The 24,858-nt window shown below is 37.4% G+C and overlaps 1 protein-coding gene across 10 annotated transcripts in view; it reads left to right on the forward strand.

Annotated features, from left to right (window-relative positions):
* Window positions 1-24,858, forward strand: part of LOC147391166 (tRNA-specific adenosine deaminase TAD2-like) — a 58,707-nt gene that overhangs the window by 19,557 nt on the left and 14,292 nt on the right. For 5 of the 10 annotated variants that reach the window (XR_015182591.1, XR_015182589.1, XR_015182585.1 and 2 more), the window contains 3 exons: window positions 5,739-5,804; window positions 18,984-19,021; window positions 20,939-21,050. Coding sequence is in view for 2 of the 10 variants with exons in the window: in XM_086457619.1 (XP_086313745.1) it covers window positions 5,739-5,804; window positions 18,984-19,021; window positions 20,939-21,050 (216 nt within the window). In the remaining 8 variants the exon portion in view is untranslated. Of the gene's footprint in view, window positions 1-5,699; window positions 5,805-18,983; window positions 19,022-20,938; window positions 21,051-24,858 lie in introns of all 10 variants that reach the window. The other 5 variants (XR_015182590.1, XR_015182586.1, XR_015182588.1 and 2 more) reach the window with 2 other exon arrangements.

The raw sequence follows: 24,858 nt of genomic DNA on the forward strand, positions 1-24,858 counted from the left end.
TTATTTGTCCAATCAGTTGGCCAATCTTTAAAGCAGTTGTTTATCAGTAATGCTTAAGAGTACACAACGTCAACTGACTAGCAGCATCATAACGCTAATTGGATGATAAACGTCAACTGGTTAGAAAAACCATGCGATGAATCATTTGTCCAGCCGGTTGGCCAATCTTTAAACTAGTTGTTCATCAGTAGTGTTTAAAAGTGCACAACGTCAATTGACTGACAAACATCAACTGGCTAAAAGAACCATGCGACGAACTATTTGTACAGTCAATTGGCCAAACTCTAACGCTAGAGTATTATTGAGCATGATGATTTCTTTTTATTCTTTTTTTTTTTTTTTTTTTTTACTTTTTTTTGTTGATGTGGTTGAACCTGAAGTAACTTTACAGGCTGCCTACGTACCCAAAATGGGATCAAACCATAACGTAGTTCAGATGGATAATGCTCTAAGTTTTGTCTAGATCGCCCTCTCGGGTTTTCAATCTAGCGAGCTCAAATTTTTTTTTTTTTTTTGGACCGTTCACAGTTTTAACTCATGCGGGTCAGGAGTATCATGTAGTTTAAGTTCGTACGATAATGAGCATTGCTAAACAGTTTAGGCTCGTGCCGAGGAGCATTGTCAAACAGTTTAGGTTCGTGCTGGGGAGCATTGTCAAACAGTTTAGGCTCATGCTGGGGAGCATTGTCAAACAGTTTAGGCTTGTGTTGGGGAGCATTGTCAAATAGTTTAGGCTCGTGCTGGGGAGCAATGTCAAACAGTTTAGGCTCGTGCTGAGGAGCAAGTGATATGAAGTTTTACAATCAATCATGTGGAAGAGCGCTGTTGATTCCAAATCTGCGATTGAAAGCTTGATTCTTATCATGCCGATAGCTCTTTGACCACCCAAGTTGAAGCCTTGGATCATCAACTTACTGCGAGCAAGTTGATCCGACGAGATCCCAACTTGTTTCATGGTACGAATTGACATGATATTCACCGCAGAATCACAAACTAGGAGAATTCTTTGAACTTTATTCTCCCTCACATAACCTGTGACATAAAGCGGCCTATTGTGAGGTCGAGATCCCAATTGGAGATCCTCATCAGTGAAGGTAATTGTGGCCATACACATACTGTCTTGTCGTGGATCTAGGTCAGGTTGAACTTCCTGTTTTGAATCAGTTGAGCTTTTCTTTGGAGTAAGCTGAACTTTTTGAAATTCACTGGACAAATCCAAGTCGACCTGCGAATCTTCTGTTTTCGAGGTATTATTGTCTTTCTCAAGTTTCTGGTCTCCATCACAGGAAGTAATAGGATGTTCTTCTGATCTACTATCAATATCATCTTCAATCACCTTCGCTTCTACTTGGTGACATGAAACTGTGCAGACTTCCTTCAAGAGCTTCTTTGGTAAGAATTCTAAAAGAGTAACCGGCACACGGGGAGGTTGTTGAAAGATGTCTTCAGGGTCTACGGGTGGAACTCGGAAAGCTTTTTTCTTTGTTGCCTTATTTCGTTTCTTTGACCCCGTACTTGGTTTTGACTTTCTTCTCTTTTTCTTTGGCTTCGAGATAGAAGGAATTGGCACATATGTAGGGCGTCTTTTTCGACTAGTGACAACTGTTCACCCTTCGTCATCAGCTGAAGCAGACTCTGAGATGTCTAATTTTGATTTTGAAACCGAATGAGATTGTGATCCTTGTTGAAGTGAAGTGGGAAAGGTGATTTTTCTTTGATATGGCCTTGCCCCCAGCGTGGGATGGGCCTTTTCAACATCAGAATGTACGGATATGAGTTGTGATGGTTTAGGTAAAATTTTGGTGATCTGAGGAGATGGAGTCTGCGTAGCATACTGACTTGCCAAGAGTATTGGATCAAAAGATCCAAAAGTGACAGAGGTCATGTTGGAAGTAGCAACATTTTCAACACAGTCAAGTTCAATTTTCCCTTGACGTGCCAAATCCATAATCTTCTCTTTGAAGACGAAACATTTTTCAATCGAGCGACTAATCACCCTATGATAGCGACAATATTTCGGATTATTGTCGCGACCTGCTTCCTCGGGTCGTTTGGGCATTGGAAGTTCAATGAGCTTTAATTTCAGCAACTCTTCGAACATGCCCAAGACGTCAGCATCGGGAAAAGGGTACTCTTTTGCCTCAAGCTCTTTGAGAGTTTTCCAGGCTTTTCCTTTTTCTTGTATTGAATCAGCTCGTGGTTGATCTTCTCTTCTTTTACCTGTAATCTTGACAGGTTTGCTGGTGGTGGTAGACAAGACTTCTTTAGTTTTGAAGGACTTGCCATCCTTCTTTTCTTGTCTTCGAGGCTCGCTTGGTCGTGGAGTCTGATGCACAGCTATACTTTGTTCCATGTCGTGGGCTTGAGTAGCTAGCTTTTCGAAAGTGTGTGGCTTGATTCCTTTCAAGATGTAAAGGAGTTGCCAGTGCATCCCTTGAACACACATCTCGATAGCAGAAGATTGAGAGAGTCAATCTATGCAGTTGAGAGAAAGATTTCTTCATCGCTCAATGTACTCGATAACCGGTTCATTTTTCCTTTGATTGACAGCAGCGAGCTCCACCATACTCACTGTTCTTCTAGTGCTGTAGAAGCGGTCAAGGAACACTCTCTCAAGTTAATCCCAACTATCTATTGAGTTGGGTTCCAAGTCGGTGTACCAATCGAATGCATTGCCTCGGAAGGAGCGAACGAATTGTTTCACCATGAAATCATCGAATGTATCGGCGTTGTTGCAAGTTTCGATGAAGTGGGCAATATGCTGCTTTGGATTGCCTTTTTCTTCGAACTGTTGGAATTTTGGTGGTTGATATCCTGTCGGAAGACGCATTTGTTCGATGCGTTGAGTGTAAGGTTTGGAGTAGACCAATGAAAACTATGGCATGCCCCCATACTGAGCACGAATGGTGTCAGTAATCATTGCTTGCAGTTGTTGAACAGAAAGCGAGGCAACAGACCCTTGTGGTGGATCTCTAATAGCTTTTCGTGAACCAGAATAGTCTGCTCGTTGTTCCTCTTCGTGCGGAGCCATGTATGCTTCAGGGGTGAATCCTGGAGGACGTGAGGGTCCAGCACTCGACTCATTCTCTTTGTCTTTCTGCTCCAAACGGCTGGCGAGAGTTGCAATTTGAATGTCTTTGTCTTCCATTGCTTTTGTTAACTTGTTGATGGTGTCTGCCATCTGAGCAACTTGTTCCTCCATCGTTAGCGCTCTAGCTGTCATCACTGCTCTGATAGAGGTGTGAGTTTGCGACGGAGAAGTAATCGATAGAGATCTAGACGATCTTTCGCTTGACTTCGAATCAGATCCAGAATCTGACGAGTCGTTTTCTACCACGTCCGCCCACGATTCTTTCATGGTAAGTGCCGTTTTTGTGGCACGTTTCTTGGAGTGATGTTGGAGGGGCTCCACTAGCTTGATTCCACCAGTCTTTGTCATTGTTCGTGTCACATGATGATCGCGACTAGTAACCTGATCAGATTCAAGATTGGAAGAAAAGATTTTCTTACCTTTCTCAGTATCGGCAGATGCAATAGCGTTGACGTTGCGAGATGCCATCGATGCTTTAGGTGATATTCTTGCAGTTGACTGAAAGATGAGAGGTTGAGATTGTCCCACCGGGCGTGCCAGAAATTTGTCGACAATAAATTTCTAACGGATCTACCTCGAGATTCGTGAAAAATAATCGAAAATGATTTTATTGATTTTTTGATGAATAGTGGATACAGATCTCAGTGTTTCCTCTGATTAACAGTCAAGTACAAAAAAAATAGTGACGATGTATGTAGCTTTTCTTCACTCCGAGCTTCGCGCTTTATCGGCTGAGAAGGTTGGTTTGGATAGTGGCTTTGCTTTGTGCTTGATCTTCTGTAGAGGCTTCTGTAGATTTTCTTCTCTCCGGGCTTCGCTCTTTATCGATTGAGAAGGTTTTCTTGGCTTCCGGAGAAGGGCCTTATGCTTGATCTTCTCTTTAGTCGGAGTCCGGATCTCTGAAGAACTTTTGCTTTGTTTCTGGAAGAGGGCTTGAGAGCTTCTTCTTCTCTAGAGGGAGAGCTTCTGTCTTCTAAGAGAAAGTGATTCAGATCCCCTCTCAATGAGAGAGGCTCTTGTATTTATAGACTTAAAGATAATTTAGCTTTCCAATTATACCCCCAACTTAAAGAGGTTTAATTGATTTATTTAAAAGGCTAAATTTGTCCAAATCCCATTTAAGGATTCTATGGATTATTATTGGGCCAAACTCATTTATTTAGGTATAAGGCCCAATATTTAATATGTGGATCACTTGATTTAGTTTAGATCATGGGCTTTATCTACGGAAACCCAAACCCAAACATATGAAGCCCGTCCCGACTAATAGATCCCCAATTTAGACTTGTGGGCCTAATTGTGAGGTTAAGGACTTTATTTTGACTTATAAAATTTATGAGGGCCTCTTTAAAATTTTGATGCCCACAGAGACATCTCAAATCTTCTCTTGGTAGGGGTCTGTTATTTAAGAAGAATGGGCACAAGAGGATAGTCTTTTACTGAAATAGATTTAGAAGGATCTCTAGATGATAGGAGGTCTATGCTAGGAGATTATACATTTGTAGGTGGTAACTTAGTTATATGGAAAGGCTAGAAGCAACATGTAGGAGCTTAGTCAAGTACAAAGGCGGAATTCAGGTTTATGTGGCTCATGGAGTATGTGAAATGTTATGGCTAAGTACTTCTCTTCAAGAGCTTGGCTTTTCTGTGGAAGGTCTAATGAGGATGTATTGTGATAACAAAACAGCTATTAGTATTGCTCATAACCCAATCCAACATGACGAGACCGATCATATAGAGGTTAATCAACATTTTATTAGGGAGAAAATTGTATTTAGGATCATATGCACGCCTTTTGTGAAAATAGAAGATCAACTCTCAAATATTCTCACCAAACAAGTTAACAGTATTCAGGTTCATAACTATTTGGGCAAGTTGGGTATGGCTATAACATTTATGCACCAACTTGAGGGAGAGTGTTGAAAGAATATAATAGTCATTTTACTTTTCTAATGTGTGCAAGTATTTTTTATTAATTGTTTAGGGTTATTTTTATCCCTTTAAATTTTTTTCAGCTCTGATACCAAGTGGAAATCTAAAATAAATTTATATCTAGAAGAGAAGATGAGAAGAAGAATGGGAGAAATCAGAGCTCATGGAGAGAGATTCTTGAGTCTAATTTTTTTTAATTTACAACATCATTATTTAGAAGGACAAAATACCCCTAAACAATTAATAAAAATACTTACATATACATTGGAATAGTAAAATAACTATTCTATCCTTCAACAACATTAAAGGGGGAGTTGTGAGTCTTAGTTAAAAATGAAGAGATGAAGGATTTGTGTTGGTTTGATTTCCTTTTTTTTTTCCTTAGGATTTATGTTTAATTCTGACTTTTGGATTTCTTGTTTTAATTGTCAGATTTCACGTTTTTTCACAATTCACTAGACTTCTTTTATTTATTTATTTATTTCTTGAATTGAGGATGTGTTTGATTGATGGAATTTGCTTACTTGAGAACAATTATTTTCGAAGATAATGCATGTTGGTGATTAATTGCAAATGATAAATTATTAGAACATCCATATCATAAGTATTACATTGTAAATATTAAATTTGTGATTTGATTTTCTGTTATATTTGTTTTGTGTTTTCTCAATTACAGGACAATATGGATGACATCTTTTCTTTATTTGCTTTTTAGATGGCTTCAGAGGAGGAAGACAATTTACCAACTACTCTTGCATTTATGGAGGTTGCAATAACACAGGTATTGTGTAAACTATTCAATAAGTTTATGTTGTAAGGATTTCCTTTATGCAACCATTGAATGTATACTCCTGAGTAGGTCATTTTTGTATGTTATTTGTAGATGGTTGGCTAGTTATAGGTAGATCCTTTGCGACTGCTACGGAATTCATTTTGGAGCATCGTGTTTTTTGTGATTTGTTGGGGTTTGTGGAAAAAAAGGAATTCACGATTCTTCGATAAATAAGAGCAATCAATTAATAATATTTCATTATCAATTCTTTGTTTGATATTTTTTTGATGTAATCTTCAAATAGTTTAGATGCGTTTTAATGTGGAATGCAAATCAATTCAACGGTCAAGAGTTCCGACGAAAAATTTGTAGGTGTTCACTTAATTGGGTCTAAATTTATTATTTTATCATTTGAGCATACTTTAGATTTTTTTTTTTTTTATATTATAGTTTTGAGCAATTTTAGAGCTTTATTTTTATGTTTTTGGGGTTATTTTCATGTTTTATCGACCCATAGTCTTAGTGTAATATTTAGGGGCAATTTAATAACTTTAGTTTATCTTTTATTTAAGTTTATTAGGGTTAAAAAATTAGGAGAGAGAAAGTTAAAATTAGGAGATTTTATTTTGTATTTTAGTTTTATTAGGACTTTTAGTTGATTTTCTTTATTTATAGCTTATATAAGGGTTTATTGACCGAGGATGAATGGAATAAACAAAATTAGTGCATTGAATGTGGTTGATACCATGTAAATCATTAGGGTGATTCTAAGTTGATTATAAATTTTTTTAGTTAATTTAGTAAAAGTCCCCTGCGAAAAGCAAGATGTGGTCTACCCCCCATTGACTATCGTTGACCTAGTCAAATCGTTAACAAAAAAGAATAGTCAGTTAACAGAGATGGTGAAATGTCAAAAATACCTTTGTGTTGAAATTACGAAAATGTTCTTCAATCAAAGCAACTCAAATGTCTTCGATCCAATCGTTCTAAAGACAATAATAACCTTGAGAACTCTAATCAATTTCAACCAATTTCTCATCGATTTAAACCTAAACTTTGTTATTTTGAAGCTTAATCTCATCGTTTCCAACCATCTCTCATTATTTTCAACTCAATTTCATATTTTTCAACCTAATATCAATGTGTTCATCTCATCCGAAAGGAATTCTTTGACCCAATGCTTAGAATCTCCATATGGGTAACATTGAAACAAATAAAAAAAAACTAGGGAAAAATAAAAAAATTAAGAGAAAATATGAAACAATGAAGAAAATGAAATTAGTAATACCCACTTTCTTGTAAATATATATGTTAGTTCTACCCCTTCACAGTCAAAAACACAAACAATATTTTTTCTTGATTTTTTTCACAAAAACTTATGCCTTGAGGACAAAATGGTTAAAAGAGCTCACATGAGAGTTGAAACCTCCACCCATTCCATGAAACATGAGATCTTTAACTTGTTTAACCAAAATCTATCCCAAAATCGAAATCAGATTCAAAGATGTTAATGGTAGGGTTTCAAAGTAATGAGTTTAAGGAATAGAACCCTAATATTCTTGAGAACATTCCAACAATAACAATACGAACCCTAACTAGTAAGATATTGTAAAACCCTAACTTCATCTTCTTCAAGAAGATGAAATTGGGTTTTCTTTTAATCTAATGCTGTGAAATATTTCAATCCCACGGTTGAGATTTGCTTTGATTTTTTATTTTTTCAACTAAAACAATGGCAATTTAGTAATTTAAATTTTATAAGGGTAGTTTAGGTATTCAGACCGTAAATCGTCAACAAAATAAACGTTGGTAACGGTTTGATCGGGTCAATGAAAATCTGAAGGGGTAGACCACATTTTGCATTTCGCTTGGGGGGGGGGGGTGTAGGGGCTTATTTCGCTTGGGGTGTTATTTAAATATCTTTTTTTCTTTCTTTAATCTTCGTCTTATCCTTTATCTCTTCTTCAGTCCATCTGTTCTATATTTTATTTATTTATTTGTCAGGAATCAGGAAACCATCAAGAACCCTTTAATCATTTCAAGAAACCAACCCATGAATTGTGTTTTTTTATTTTTCAAGCAATTTTGAATTCTTGATTTTTGATTTCTTAAGTTTTGGGTTCTTGAATCTTGATTTTTCCTAATTTTTTTCCATTTTCTTGAATCCTTATTTCATTAATCTCTTATTCAAATCTACCCTATACCCAGAAGAATTGTAGAAAAGTAATTGTCAAGTCTCATTATGAGAGCTTGGCAGATATATATATATATATATATATATATATATATATATATATATATATATATATAAGAGTAAATGGATGTAAACACCTTTACATAGAAATAATAGAAGAGAAAAATAAAAAATAGTAAACATTATTATTTCTAATACTCCCCCTTAGAAGGACTAACAAACTTTGTAAGCATATCAACAAGCTGCTTTGAAGAAGAGACAAAGACTGGCTGAGGAGCCCTAGATCAAAGTCTTCCTGAGAAAGTGAACATCAATCTCTATATGCTTGGTTCCTTCGTGAATAACCGAGTTAAAAGCAAGCATGATGGTAGACTTGTTATCACAAAACAAAGTGAAAGAGCCAGAGACCAGAAAGCCTAGCTCTTTTAGCAAAGATTTAAGCCAAATAAGCTTACAAAGGCCAAGGGTCATAATACGATACTCAGTTTCAACAGAAGAACGGGAAATCACACTCTGTTTCTTACTTTTCCATGAGATCAGGTTACTACCATGGAAAGTACAAAAATTAGAGGTAAAATCTCTTATCTATAAGAAAGTCGGCATAATTAGCAACAATGAAGCAAGATAAATGTGATTGAATAGTGGAAGGGCTAAAAAACCCCAAGACCAGAACGAGATTTCAAATAGTGAAGAATACGATAAACAACATCAAGATGAGAGGTGCATGGGGCATGCATGAATTGACTGACCACACTAACCACAAAGGTCAAATTTGATCTCGTGTTAGTCAGATAAATCAGGTGGCCTACGAGACTCTGATAAGAAAAATGATCAGATCATAGATCACCAGTTTCGGCATGAAGGAGATGATTCTGATCCATAGGAGATGATGCAGGATGATAACCAAGCATACCAGTGTCCTGAAGAAAATTCAATGTGTATTTGCGCTGAGATAACGAAATGCCACAGCAAGAGTGAGTCACTTCTATCCCCAAGAAGTATTTGAGGGGACCCAAGTCCTTAACCTCATAAGCACGACTCAATAACATCTTAACCTATCAATCCATTGTCCATCATCTCTAGTTACTATAATATCTTCCACATAAATCGAAACTATGGTGCAATGGCCATCCATTCCTCGACGAACAAAGCAAGTATGATCTGAGTGGCATCTGGAAAACTCCATGGATAAAATGACCTTAGAAAAACGTTGAAATTAGACTTGTGGAGATTGCTTCAGGCCATACAAAGATTTGAGAAGACAAACTTTCATAGGATACTTCCCCTGAACGGCATTCTTTACATCGAGCTGGTGAAAATGCCATGAATGACAAACAGCTAAAAGATAAGGAGACGGACAAAAGTTTAGCTACAGGGGCAAATGTAACACCAAAATCCTTGTCTAGAATCTGTGTAAATCCCTTAACAATTAGGTGGGCCTTGTATCAATCGACAGTGCCATCCACGAGATACTTCACAGTGAAAATCCATTTACAACCAATAGTCCACTCCTTAAATGGAAGGGGAACAAGCGTCCAAGTGTAATTCTTTTGCAAAGCATCCATTTCAGCGGTCATGACTCCAATCCACTTAGGGTCTTGCAAAGCCTCTGATACAAACTGAAGAACTCGAATAGAGTCAGTGGCAGCAAGGTAGGCTTGATAAGAACGAAAGAGTCCCTAATAGATAACAAACTAGGTAATAGGATGATCAATAACACACCTCTACTTTTGTGAAATGCAATTGGCAAGTGAGAGTCATAAATAGAAGGAGTAGGAGTAGAAGGGGGTATACCTGAGTCCAAAGAGGAAGTTGGCAAGGGCGACGAGAGTAGATCTTCAGAAGCGACAAAGATGAAGATGAATCCTGCAAAAGAAAAGAGTCCTGAAAAGAAGATGAAGATGGAGAAAAAAATGGATAGGATAGCATTGCAGGAGAGGGATCCTACAAAGGTGAAGGGTCCTGCAAGGAAGATGTAGCACGAAAATAGAGAACATTTTAAAAAAAGTGACATCCAAAGAATGTATTACACGATAAGAAAGGGGATCATAACAGCGATACCCCTTTAATGTAGAAGAGTAACTCAAGAAAACACAACGAATGGTTTTGTCATCTAATTTCATGCGATGAAGAGTTCTGTCCTGAATAAAATAAGTACACCCCAAAACTCTAGGTGTTATAGGGAAAAGAGTGCTATCAGGTCGAAGAACATAAAAAGGAACATGTCCAACTAAGGTACGACTTAGAACGCGGTTAAGAAGAAAATACACAATAAGGACAGCCCTATATTCCAATATAACGTAGGAACATGCATTCCTCGAAGAAGACAACGAACAACGTTCATAAGATGGCGATTCTTGCATTTTGCCACTCTGTTCTGTTCAGGAGTATAGGGACAAGTCAACTAGTGGAACATACCATGCTCATGAATATGGGATTGAATCCCATAAGAAATATATTCATCTTCGTTATCAGATTTAAGAGGTTTAACAGTGATGTATTGGGTATGAATCATTTTAAGAAAATTAACAAAAATGGTGAGTACCTCAAAACGAGAAATCATCAAGTAAATCCAAGTACAATGAAAATAGTCATCAATAAATGTAACATAATATCATGACCATTAAAAGCAATAACAAGAGAATGTTCACACACATCAGAATGGACTAAATCAAACAATGTATTAAATCGATGCATGCAAGGAATACAAGAAATACGTGTGTTTAGAAAACTTACACAGAGTAATGAAACTTGTGTCTAGTATAAGAAGTTTTTAAAGTAGAAAATAAAGAAACATAAGTACCGAAAATTAGCATGTTCTTATTGAGCATGCCATAAATCTGAAATCTTAGAGGAAAAAGTATGGTTCCTAGAGAGTGGAAGCACAGACGTTGAAACAACATTAGGCTGAGATCCAAACAGGTACATCCCATTTCTTTCATACCCCATACCAAGAATCCTCCTCTAAGTCAGTTCTTGAGAAATACACTGAGTAGGAAAAAAAGTTACGAAGCAATTTAAAGATTTGGTAGTACTACTCAAACAAAAAAGTTAAGAGATAGGTTAAGAACATGAAGCACAGAGTCGAGAAAAATCAGAGGATATGGGGATGGTACCCTTACTGTGGATAAGAATAAAGGACCCATTAGCAAGGTGAACCTTCTTATGAGTAGTAAGAAAAATATAAGAGGTAAAATGGCTAGACTCGCCAATCATGTGATCAGAGGTACCAGAATCAATTACCTAAGTCAGAGGAGTAAAGCCAAACTAAGTAACATAAAATGCAGAAGATGTACTTGGGGGCATTGTAATTGAAGTCACAATCGAAGATGAGTAAGTCTGAGCATGGATCTGATCCCGTACAATAGCAACAATTTGAGTCTGGAGTTGATTTGTAACAAAGAAAACAGAAGTATCAGTAGGAGGAACTGATGATGACTCCACAACAGCAGCAACACGAGGAGCAGATTGTCTCAAAGAGGGAGTGGTAGAAGACTGCAATAGATGGGGATAAAGTTGGAAGCAGCGGGCCTTTGCATGGCCAATCTTCCCACAATGACTACAAGTAAGACCACCCTTTTTACCACGACCATGGTCACCTCGACTTCTAGATCCCTACTAGAGTCATCTGATCTGTAGCTGGAGCAGAGATAATGCTAGGAGTTTGAATCTGAGAGGGAATTACATGACAACGACTTTCATCACTATCAATGATCGCAAATGTCTCAAATAAAGAGGATAAGGGTGTGGTGTTAAGGATCTGTGTCTGAAGTGTTTTGAACTCAGGACTTAAACCAACTCAGGACTTAAACCCATGAGAAGTTGGTATGTCTGGTGTCTAGCAACCACAAACCTAGCTGCCTCTGCTGATAACTTAGCTATAGATTCATAGTGAGAGAGTTTTTCCCAGTGAGATTGAAGGAGTCCAAAGTAGTCAGCTACACTCTGAGTCCTTTGGGTAGCCTGGGCAATGTCTCGATAAAGCTCCTAGATCCTCGAGTTATTTCAAGCATGCGCACATGTCTGAGTGAGGGTTGACCATAATGAAGAAACAGTCTCATGATACATGAACATGGTGTAGATGCGCTGCTCCATGGAGTTAAAAAGTCATCTAAGAAGAGTGCAATTATCAATTTCCCATTTTTCAATTTTGGGATCAGTAAGGGGTGGCTTATTAGTAGTGCCCAAAAAACCATCTAGATTTTCCTCTACTCCCCAAATAAAGTCTAACTGATCGAGATCGGGACTAAAATTCTGATCATCTGATAGGGCACTAGTAATGTGTTGAGCTGAGAGGTTTGCTCCAAGAATGGTGTTGGAGTCCTTTGTTTCTTGATGTGATGTCATTGCTTACTACAAACAAAGTAGTTAGAACTTTGGTTTGAAGGGAGATCACTGTGGTCCCAAACACTCAAAAATTGTTGTAGTCGAAATATTATCAAGGAGCTAAGTTGAAATTACCACAAAGCAGCTCCCTTGTTGCTATCTTGGGTTAGAAAAGGGGTCAAGTTGTTGTTGTAGTCCCTTACACAGCCCGAGTTGCTGTTGTAGATCACCAAATAGCAGAATGAAGGACTCCACACAGCTCTGGTTGCTATCGCAGGTCACCCAACAGCACCCTATTGTTGTCGCAAGCCACAAAACACCACCCCAGTGGCTATCGTAGGGATCCACACAGCCCTAGTTGCTGTTGCAGATCACCCAACAGCACCATGCTGCTGTCGCAGGCCACAAAATTCCACCCTAGTTGCTGTCGCAGGGTTCAACACAGGCCTAGCTGCTGTCGCAAATCACCCAACAACACTATATTGTTGTCGCCAGGCTTCACATAGCCCAACAGTCCTATCGCACCACCCAACAATGCTCTCGTATGGTAGCAGCAAGGGTAGAAACCCTATTAAAGGCACTCAATGGTACTTTGACAAATTGATATCAGATAGAAACCCTAGCTTAGGGTAGAAATCGAACCAAACAGCCTATGAAAGGCGGAAAATCCTATTATAGAGCAAAAGCACAACACAAAAATCTATTGCAACATGTGAAAAAATTGATAAAATCCCTATCACAACATGCGATTAAGGGAATACGAATAAAAAAAAAAGCCCCCAAAGGGGAAACCTTCTAACAAAGTTGCTGCTAGGTTATTAGGTCTTAAAATCTAAAGGTGTTAGTGAAGGAAGAAGAGAGGAGAAGTGAGGAGAAGAGACTTCAAGATCCCAAAAAATCAAAGAGGGGTCCTCTAGGGCTCTGGTACCAAGAAGAATTGTGGAAAAGTAATTGTCTAAGTCTATATATATATATTAATAAAAGAGTAAATGGAAGTAAATGCCCTATACAAAGAAATAATAGAAGAGAAAAATAAAAAAACAGTAAAGATTATTATTTCCAATATATCCTATCACTTAACCCCAACAAAATATCCTAAACCTTCTTCTAATCGTAATTTCAAAATGTTGTAATTAGAAAATTGTGTTTTACATTTCAACATATTACCAATTGAAATGTTGGAAACCGCCTTTGCCTATTGTCACCCAAATCCATAACCCAATGCCAAAACCACTCAAATCAGATTCCCTCACTGTCTTGTGTCATGCTCTCTTTCAAGATATCTCGAGTCATCAGTATTGGCTTTGTATTATATCTTTAGAGTAATTAATTGTGTGTTTTGTGTCGAGTCTTGTATTTTTCTCTTTGGTTGGTCTTCTCGACCACCCTCATATTGAAAATTTTTACATATCAAAAAATATAAAAAGTAGTATGTGTAGTGCAAATTTAGTAATGATCCCCATAGAAGGGAAGGCCCATTAAATTGATGATTAAAAAACAAAAAAACAAAAAAATAAAACCCCAAAATGGCCTTTTTATTTTCTTGGTTTTATTATTCATAAGGATGAGGAGATTGAGGAGGATGTTGTCCACAGAATTAAAGCTAGATTGTTGTGGTGGATTTGTGCTTTTGGAGTGGTATGTGATCAATGCATCTCAATCAATCTAAAAGGAAGATTTTATCAAAAGGTAGTACGACCTGCTAAATGTTTTAGAGAGCTAAATGTTGGACAATCAAGAAGCATGTTCGTAGATTGAATGTAGTAGGCTGTTGGGATGGATGATGGGAAGAACAAAGAGTTAAAATTAGAAGTGAATGCATTTGTAAAAATGTAGCTAGTCCCAATAGACGCTAAACCAAGGAAAAATTGAGATGGTTTGGTCATGTGCAATAAAGGCCTTACAACCCAAATGGTCGTGTTGGTAATGATTTTCGGAAAGATATTTATGATCATTGGATGAGATAAAAAAAGGACCAATAAGATCTCGGAATTCACCATTAGATTCATGATTCAGGATTTCTTCATTGATTTAACTTTCGAGAAATGGGAAATATGATGGATTAGTAATAGGGAAGTTTTACTTCAATTAAAAATTAAGTATAAAGCTTTATATTGAGAAAGGCCAAGTTAGTTTCCCTACATATGAGACAAGTAGACATTTCTGAACTATTGAATAAAATATTAGGATTTTTTTAATCTTCTCTAAAAGATTAGGATTTTTGCTTAAATCTTGGAGTTCGCCCCCTTTTTTTCCCTTATCAAATGAGCATTTGCTTGTAGATTTCATCCATTAGCTTGGTTAGATCGATGTTGTGATTTATGTTTTTTTTTTTTTGGTGGGTAAGCTGGACTTGAACCCACAACCTCAAAGTTGCTTTGCAACGTTGTCAAACCAATTGAGCTATGGGTTGAAGCCCGTAATATTGGTTTTTTTATAGTTTCTAACTTTCCAACTTTCTTTTTTATTCTATACAATCGTTGTTTGTACAAGAAGCTATCAAATAGAATAATATCTACACCTTATATCACACATGTATTCTCTCTCTTTTTTTTTTTTTTTGATCGATAAAGATAAATTTATTGAAAAAAGAGAGCGAGGTGGTCGAGGTGACCAACCCAAACACAAAGAGAACCAACAGAAGAAAAGAAAACAAGACAACTAAAGAAAACAAATAAAAGTGACCGGCGGATTAGACTCGCGGCAACGAACAAACCCTATCCCAACGCACGAGAAAATCTTCAAAGAAGACCCCTTTGAAATCCCTGTGAAGTTTACTCCAAAAAAACAAAAGCTCCAAAATAGAAAGAACTAATCCTTCCAATGTGGAGACTTTCCCCTCAAAGATGCAACAATTGCGGTCTTTCCAAATCCCCCAACAAATTGCAAATGGGCTCAAGAACCATAGAATCCTTTTAGAAGACGAGAAAGATGCACCCCACACCAACCACGAATCCAGAGTCGACTTTACTGAGTTAGGGAAACAACCCACTGATCCAAATAAGGACAAAAAGTGTGACCAAACGTGATGTGCCACCCGACAATGGATAAATAAGTGATCCACCGTCTCCGCCTGGGTTCTACACATACAACACTGATTTGGTGAAATGAAACCTCTTCTGATCAACTGGTCTAGAGTTGCAAGTCTCCCTAACGTCGCCAACAAAATAAAAACTAATATCTTAGGAGGTATCTTACCCCCCCCCCCTCCCGATCAATGCGTAAGGGAACACCTCTGTACTTCTTAGAGCAATGCTATCATACAAAAATTTAACCGTGAACTTCCCATCCCGAGTACCAACCCACACTTTCTTGTCTTTTGAAGAGTTTTGCACATAATTACGCTCCACCCTAAAAGTTAACTTCCCTAACATGTCCACCTCCCAGTCATTAAAAGTTCTTCTAAACCCAAAATCCCAGTTTAGCATGCCATTCTCAAAACTCTTAAACGTAGAAACTACTTGATTCTTTTTCAAGGATAACCTATAAAGATCCGGAAATGAATCCTTGAGAGGGCCATTCCCACACCACCAGTCTTCCCAGAATCTCACCTTAGACCCACTCTCAACCTTACATTTCACCCTGTTCTTAAAAATCGTAAGTCTTCTAAGGATGCCCTTCCACACCCCACACCCCAGTGCACCTCTCACGGAACCACTTGCCCAACCATTTTCTTCCACACCATACTTATCGACAATTACCTTCCTCCAAAGACTTTCCTTTTCTTCCTCAAACCTCCAAAGCCATTTTCCCAACAAAGCCGAGTTCATAAATTTAAACTTGCGTATCCCCAAACCCCCTTTCTTCTTAGGTAAACATAACTTGTCCCATCTCACCCGATGATGTTTTCTCGCTCCGTCTTTACCATGTCACAGAAGCTCTCGGCAAATTCTTTCTAATTGCACCTCCACGTTCCTTGGCAAGGAAAATAAGGATAAAGTATAGATGGGAATGCTAGCCAATGCACTTATAATAAGGGTGATCTTCCCTCCTTTAGACAACAACTTGGCTTTCGACATGGTAAGTTTTTTCCTCATCTTTTCTAACACCGGCTCCTAAATATCTTTGCTAGTATAACCCATCCCCAAAGGAAGTCCCACACATGCATTCTCTTACATAGATAGGAATGTGCTAACGTCCAATACTTCAATGAGATATTAAAAATCTTGACAACCATGTATTTTCCATAAATCCCTATAAAACAACATTTTTATTTTGTCTTCTAGTCTAGTGTAAAAAAGAAAGGGGTTTCATTCTTATTATTTGATGGCGTTATTGTAAATATCACAAAGTTATTTACAAAAATGCAATTGAAATATCAACGAAATCCTCAACTTTTTTGCACTAAAAGAAAAAATATGAATGCTTTTTAGGGGTCCATAACTGACCTCTTTTTTATTGTTCTATGCTTCATGCCACATATTGGGGTTGGCAACATCAGTCATTTTTAGCCATTAAACTCTAGGTCAACTTAAGAAAGTACGTCCGCTTTTAGGTGAACCAAAAGGATGCAATTTTTTTGTAGTCAATTTCATCTCATCCTTTTGCATAGTTGAACCTAAAGAAAGTTGTTTTTGTTAGCATCCCTATTTGTGGTCATGTTTTTGTTGTTAGCCATCCTTCCAGTTTGTCCAAATCTTTTGATTTGGATCTTGTTGAAACCTCTGGCTGAACAGGTGTTCACTTTTCATTTGCTAGGTAAACCTGATGGGTGAACCCACGGGTCCTTAGATGTTTTTGTCGTTCGTTAAGATAGGGGAGCTTCAAACAAAAAGTAATTGATCTCTCACATGTGGGGTAGAAGCCCCTATGTATTAGATGTGTTGAGTGTATATTTTCCTCCACTTTTGGGTGTCATACCCCAAATTAAACCCCGTGACCCTCTTATATTCACAGTTCTCTAATCCATCAGATCAGTCTTTGGAGTAGTTGGTTGGTTAACATGGTATCAGAGCGCTAGGTTCATATAGGTCGCGGGTTCGAATCTTTCCACCCTTATGGGTGAGGAGTGTTGAGTGTATATTTTCCTCCACTCTCGGGTGTGTCATACCCCAATTAAGCCCTGTGGCCCTCTTATATTCATAGTTCTCCCCTTCTCCATCAGATCAGTCTTTTGGAGTAGGTTGGTTAACAAGATGGACCTTTTCTTTTTGAATAAGTGGCCACTGTGTTGATCTGGTATGTACGAAGATGAGGTGATTATGTGGTATCTTGTGCATGGCAGCCAATATCTCTCGTCACCTTATCCAGAGTTGTGCCATGTGTCATTTTGTGACTGGCTGAGTTCAGCTGCCTCATTAGTAGAGGGGACAGCGTGTTGACGATATTGTACAAATATAACAGTTTTTCATTTTGAGATAGTGGTTGCTTCCACTGATATGTGAACTGCCATGATGGGTTGGTGAATTTTTGGGCATGTTCAATGAAGGTTGATTTCAACCCCTGTTAGAAGAAGTATTCAAGTTAAAGGGGGTCCTAAAAGTGTGAGAAGATGATCTAAATGAACATTGATGGAGATAGTGGAAGCATACATGAACTCGCTCACAATAATAGAAGACTTGGTTTAGAATAGAGTGGAACAGAGTTACATCATTCGTTTAGACGACCCCAAATCGTTGGGATAAGTCATTTTTGTTGTTTGGTGAACACCTTTGAGTATTTATTGGCAGTTCATGTGCCCCTAAAATCATCACTGGGTTCATTTGCCTCCACTTCCTTTTAAATTTCTAAAACATGATCAGCTTGATATCGATTTGGGTTATTCAAAAACTAGGAGCTGGTTTTTTGAGTTGTAATCTTATCCCATTTCATGCAGACTTTGACAAACACCTGCAACATTTTTGTCCCAATAATCGTTTTCTCCATTAACTTCAGCTTCCATTTCGTATTTAGTCGTCCAGAGTATGTATTTGCAGAATTGAAAATACTAATTAATTTAGTCATCGACAACAACATTATAGTTTAGACGGATCAGCATGTCGTTTGTGCTGGCTTCTGCCATGATATGGAAGGTTGGTCAAGTCTATTATGAATTCTGATTTCAAAATTTATGAATTCAACTCACTTATCTTACCAAAATACATTTCCTAATGAATAAGATACAATATTTGGATTAGCTAGTGTATTTTAATTGAAATAATTTTTTTGTATTTTTTAATTTAACTTGTTATTACCTACATATATTTGGATTTGCTAGTATTAGTCAATGTTTGAGCTGTGGTTGCCTGGTTCATCATCAATTTGATCTATATTTGTTGAAATGTGCTGTTTTTTTTTAGTTTTTTTTTTAAGCTAAAAAACAAGTAGGATAAACAAGCTAATTAGTCATTTATATCAATTCGGGGTCACAATGAACGTGGTATAACCACACCAAAAACTCCCTATCTACCTGTTGGCCAAATGTGGTTGTTTTGCATGATGTGGTGAGCATGAACCCACCACAAACTCTTCTGATACATATCCAATTCAGACATATGGTTTGTTTGCAATTGAACTGCGTGAATGCTATTTTGACGGAAACAAGTCGAAGGTGACTCAAATGCAAAAGTTAATATTTGTTATGTTATTATGACATCCTTTTTCTTCTTTTTTAAATTGATTTTTACTATATTGTCTTCAGGCTAAGATAGTTTTGTTTTTCTTGCTTTTGACACTTGGCTTTTTCACAGGCAAAGCTTGCCTTGGACAGTCTTGAAGTGCCTATTGGGTAAGCTTATCATAATTTCCCTTCTGATCTTCCTTATTATGTACCTCCAAGATCCTTGAGAAAATTTCCATTAGAGGGTATCATATTGAAGTTTTTAAGTCGTAGCATCTTTTGATTAATAGACAATCTTATTACACGCTCCTGTGGATTTGAAATTTTCTATTCTGTACCATTTTTTCTCCGTTGTTTTCTTTTTTCTCAAATTCCTCATCCTTCAAGGGGGGGAAGGTGATTTTTTTCCCTATTCTAAAATGAGCAGGTGATCTTAGCTCTTTGATGTGTTGTGTCTCAATCATATTTCCTTGGTTTCCCAAGTAGGATGTAACATGCATCATTTGGTACAACCTTGTACCACATGGACTCCTTGTATGGATGTGTGAAATTTAGTGGGATAGCAAGTAGTTTCTTTGTCACACCATTGGATTTATGGAAGGTTGTCTTCAAAGTATCTACTGATTTCAAACCATGTATCTAAGTTCATGGTTGCCCTAGGTAACAAAGTTAGATTCTAGGAAGATGCCTTTACATCCACATATACCATATCTGATTTTTTAGGGTACTTCTGTTTCATTTGTTGCGTTAGATATGATATTGGTATTTTGTGGAATTTAGGGCTAGCGAGGGAATTGTAGGACATATACCATATCTGAAAGTTGTAGTACATGGCTTGGCTTCTTACTTGCTTAAGGGGTGAACCCATGTAGACCAATAAGATATTGAGTTTTCTCGAAGATCCTTATGAGGTAATTGCTCATTTGCTTGATCCCCGCACCTTCCTTTTACCAACATGTATTTGGGCTCTTGTGCCTTCCAAAGTGGCATTTTGTTCTTTGGACCACATCTCTTCTAGCCATCGATCATCTAACGGGAAGAAGGCCATCCTGCCATATATATTTTCATGTGTAAAAAAAGTGACAAATCCATGGTGTGTATTTTCTTTTCCATTGCAATTTTTCTCAGGAGGTTTGGAGGACTTTTCTCCAATCCTCAGGCAGGTGCTAGAGAATCTCAAAGGTTGTTCTTGGGTTTTCTAAAGTTGGTCTGTAGTTGCCACTGACACTTGTGGTCTTGCTATGTTGAGATGGTTTCCCTTTGCCATGCATTGGGCAATTGAGAAACATATATATAGAATGGGTATTGACAAAGTGAGGATATTGAGATGGATGAATGGCATGTTGGAAAATAAATTCAGATATGAGTGCAGGAGGAAACTAGAATATAACCAATAGATGGCATAATAGGGGAGAATATTTGGATGGTTTGGTTTTGTACAATGATTATCATTGAAGCCATTGTTCGGTAGTCGGGGGCTCTAAAAAGGAGGGGAACACACAAAAATGGAAAAATGAAAAGGACTTGTTTTGAGGTGCTAAGAGGATTTGGATGCATATATTTAAGGACATGACCATGAATAGAATGGAATGGTGAAACGTGATTTGTGTAACTCATATAAAATGGTTGGGATAATGCTAGAGTGGTGATGATCGGTTCAAACTTTTGTTCCGTTTCAACATCTTTTGTTTGAACATTCCAGTTTCAATCAGGACTGGAACAAGACATGGACCCCCGAAACATAGAATGTTTTGAAACGTTTCAGTGGAGACCTTTCAGTTTTCTCTTGACCAAAGCATTGCCTCGAGATGAGATTTTAAAACTTGGCGATGGTGAATCCGTGAAGTTCTATTGGTAAATTATAAAAGTAACCATGTTTTTCTTTCTTTCTTTTTTATGTGGGGGTTTTGGTGAGAGTTTGTTTATAAGTTACAATGCATGCCTTAATGGGAGCAATATACTAATTTGAGGATCAGTGTTTAAGAATATGTCTAATCTTCTGTTTTTGATGTTTTTCTTAGTTCGATATGAGAAAAATGTGATGTTGGCTTATTCCACATTTAACCTTTAAATTTCATTGGCCAGTTGTGTGATTGTTGAGGATGATAAGGTCATTGCTTGGGGGAAAAACCGAACTACTGAGACACGGAATGTACGATCCGGTACCTCTTGTTTATCTTCATGGAAGACTATTTTGGTAGTTAATAAGCCAGATAATTAATTATATCATTTTCTCTCTTCGTTTTAGTAATCATTTTGTTTGTACTTTCGATGTCCATCTCCTTTGTTCTGCTTTCTATCATGCCAAATAACTATTTGCAATACTTCTCTCGTTTATTTTTTTGTTTCTTCGGAGATCTACTTAGGCTTATCTATTTGACTAAAGTATCCATTTCGATTAAAAATTTGTTGCTGCCAATACTAGAAATGCTTAACTCTATGTTATAGGAAAGTTTTGCCTGTAGCAGGGTACAAGAAGCACATAACTCTATGAGATAATTAAATGGTACTTTCAAGATTTGCCACTATATAGTTTGAAATGGGCCCTGAACTTTACTTGATATTCAAATCATAATATAGTTAGTGAGCATGCTCTTCCATAATGAGGTATATTCAACATGCTTCCTTCGATTTGGAAAAAAAATGAGTTGCCTACTTGAACACTCGACCTTGACCCAATTAATGAAAGAGTGTGGATATCGAGCACATGGGAGTTGCTACTCCCTGTCTTTTACATGCCATGTGACACTCTTACTAGTCCATTAACTCATAAATGTTGGGTCCACCCTAATGCAGGACTATGAATGTTACCATAAGATGATGAATCTGATATCAGACTTAATTAATGTAAGCAATGTAAACATAAATCATGAGCTCATACATTCATAGATGCAAGAGAATCCAAGTGACAATAAAAAAATAGTCCCAAGGTTCATCACAATCCCACAATAATAGTAGTTCAAGTACTAACAATTTGTTCCATTGGAAGACACGTCTTCCTCTAGCCTAGGGTTTTAGTTAGATGCTCAAAATAAATTTCTAAGTTCAATTTCACTACAAAATACCCAAATAAGTAGTGTTGATTTGTTGGGTAACGAGTTAAGAAGGTTTGAAGAAGTTGTAGGCAAAACAACGGAAAGTGATTAGGTTTTGGGTGGCTATTAAAGCGCTGGACAACAAGTAGAACTTGAAAAGAAAAAAAGGGTTCAAAGTGGTTTGGAACAATGCGGTTCGAGTAGGGAGGATTAGGTAGGGGGGTTTTTCGGTATTAGGATTAGGTTTCAATGGATGAAGGAATTTCAATGGGGTTTTGGGGTATAAAATGGATTGGCTAAGGCTCATTTTCTTCTGGGGAAAGATGTTCAAGAGTTTTAGAGGGGTCTTTTTTTGGGATTTTTTTATTTTTTTTGTTAGATGGGATCATGTTTGTAGTTTGATTGTGGATTAGTTTTCTTCCTTGTTGTTTTCATCTTTGTTGTTTTTTCGGTGGTCCTCCTCGAAGACCTTGTGCATTCTTTTTTCTTCTTCATTAATAAAAATCTTTTGCCTATAAAACAAAGTTTGAAAACAGAAAATTAGAAGAGAAAGTGGGAAAGAAGATATTAAGAAAACTGTAAATACCTACCTCGATAGAGAAATCGATATAGAAGAAGAATGCTACCTTGGACTCTCTCCAAAATGGCTTCACACCACACCCATTGTTGGACTCTCTCCAAAATGGTCTCACACCACACCCATTGTTGGGAATATCAAAGCTCAATCTTATTTCTTTCATTATTAGAGAAAATTACAGCAATAAACATGTTCTTATAATGTTCTCTCAACCGTAAATCTAATTTCAACCATCCAACTAATATAATAAGATCCAATGGTTGTAAATAAAATTTAAACAATTTAAATAAAACAAGACAAAACATACCATCTATGTCCCAATCCCGTAATTTTGTTTGTCTTGAATTTTCAGCCTATGAAAACTCATTAAAAAAATCCCTATAAAGTTATCAAATTGCCCTTAAACACCTATACTAACACCACATGCTAATAGAACATGAAAATAATCCAAAATACTATTCCTAAACACTAAAATAGACTCTCCTAAACATAACCTAAATAAAAGCATGAAATATTATAACCCAATGAGAAGGTTTCATGAAATGGTGCTCGTCCATAAATTTCATGTTTATACTCTGTCTATCCACGACGACTCTAAATGTCTTGCCCTCCTCTGGAGTACTTTGAAGGGTATGCTTGTGATGTCCTCATCAACTCCTCTCAACTGAGAAGAGCTCGCTTATGGTGAGATAAAATTGTGATACCTTTCCAATATGTCTGGATCAATCCGTTATAACTGTCTCTATAATCCATGTGTTATTCAAATCCAAACTGTTTCTCCACTTAACAAGGTATTTTTTATAACTTCGATGTCTGGTGGAGACCACTTGGTGATCCAAGATATTCTCTATTTTTTCATTTATGCGAGGCAAAATAGTTATTGAAGGTAAAGGCTATGAAAATTGGGATGGTATGTATTTGGGGGTCAGGTGAGAGCTCAATGGCTAAATCAGTAGTAGGTCTAGCATGGTCAGGTGAAATTGAGATTATTAGGGTAGGATAAAGGGTATGGCTCGAGTAAGGATTACTAGGTTCAGTCATTGGGCCGTGAACTAAGTCTTCCACATTGAAGGTGTGACAAATCCACATGTTTGTCGGAAGATCAATGTAATACGCATTGGGACCAAGTCGTTTGAGTATTTTGAATGGGGCAACATTGCTTGTAACTTCTTCACGACTCCTTGTGGGAATCACTATAGCCTTATACAAACCATTACTGAATCACCTACTTGGAATTCTTTAAACCCACGATGTGCATCAACAAATAATTTATATTGTGCATTGCTCAGTAATTTTCTTTCTAATCTTAGAATGCAATTCATGAATGTGATGTGCAAATGTCTCTGCTAACTCAAAAGTCCTATGTGATACTGCTATGGGTATAAGATCTACAAGCTTCCTAGGTTTATATTCGTGTAAAACTTCAAATGGACTCATGCTTGTGGTCCTAAGTGGAACTATTATATGCAAACTAAACTATGGATTGTAATGAATCCCATTATCTAACATGCTCTCCTACTAAACACCTCAATAAATTTCCTAGATGCTCATTAACAAACTCAGTTTGACCATCTTTCTATGGGTGTTATGCTGATGAAAATTGGTGCCTGGTGCCTATCATGTGCCACAATGTCTTCCAAAAATAACTCATGAATCTAACATCCCAATCAGACACTATGGTCTTAGGTAACCCATGTAAACGAACTACCTCCTTAAAGAAAATCTTTATTATGTTAGATGCATCAGAGGTCTTGAAACAAGCAATGAAGTGAGCCATTTTCGAGAAACTTTCTATTGCCACAAATTTCATGATAACTCGATGGATCGCATGGCCTTAGTGTTGGCGACACATCATTCAAAATTTTGCCCTATCAACTTTTGATGGTAAGATAGTGACCTACTATGGTGGTGACGGGTGATGGAGAATTAGGGTTCGATTCTGGAGAGGGAGCCTGAGAAACGGCTACCACATCCAAGGAAGGCAGCAGGTGCGCAAATTACCCAATTCTAACATGGGGAGGTAGTGACAATAAATAATAATACTAGGCTCTTCGAGTCTGGTAATTGGAATGAGGACAATCTAAATCCCTTAATGAGAATCCATTGGAGGGCAAGTTTGGTGCCAGCAACGGTAATTCCAGCTCTAATAGCATATATTTAAGTTGTTGCAGCTAAAAAGGTCTTAATTGGACTTTGGGTTGGGCCAGCCAGTCCGCCCTTGGGTGTGCACCGGTCGTCCCATCCCTTCTGCCGGCGATACGCTCCTAGCCTTAGTTGGTCGGGTCGAGTCGTGCCCTCAGTGTTGTTACTTTGAAGAAATTAGAGTGCTTAAAGCAGGCATACGCTCTAAATACATTAGCATGGGATAACATCATAGGATTCTGATCCTATTA

The sequence above is a fragment of the Akebia trifoliata genome, chromosome 11 (genome assembly GCF_017979445.1).
Source record: "Akebia trifoliata isolate Shusen 1 chromosome 11, ASM1797944v1, whole genome shotgun sequence".
Classification (NCBI taxonomy): domain Eukaryota; kingdom Viridiplantae; phylum Streptophyta; class Magnoliopsida; order Ranunculales; family Lardizabalaceae; genus Akebia; species Akebia trifoliata.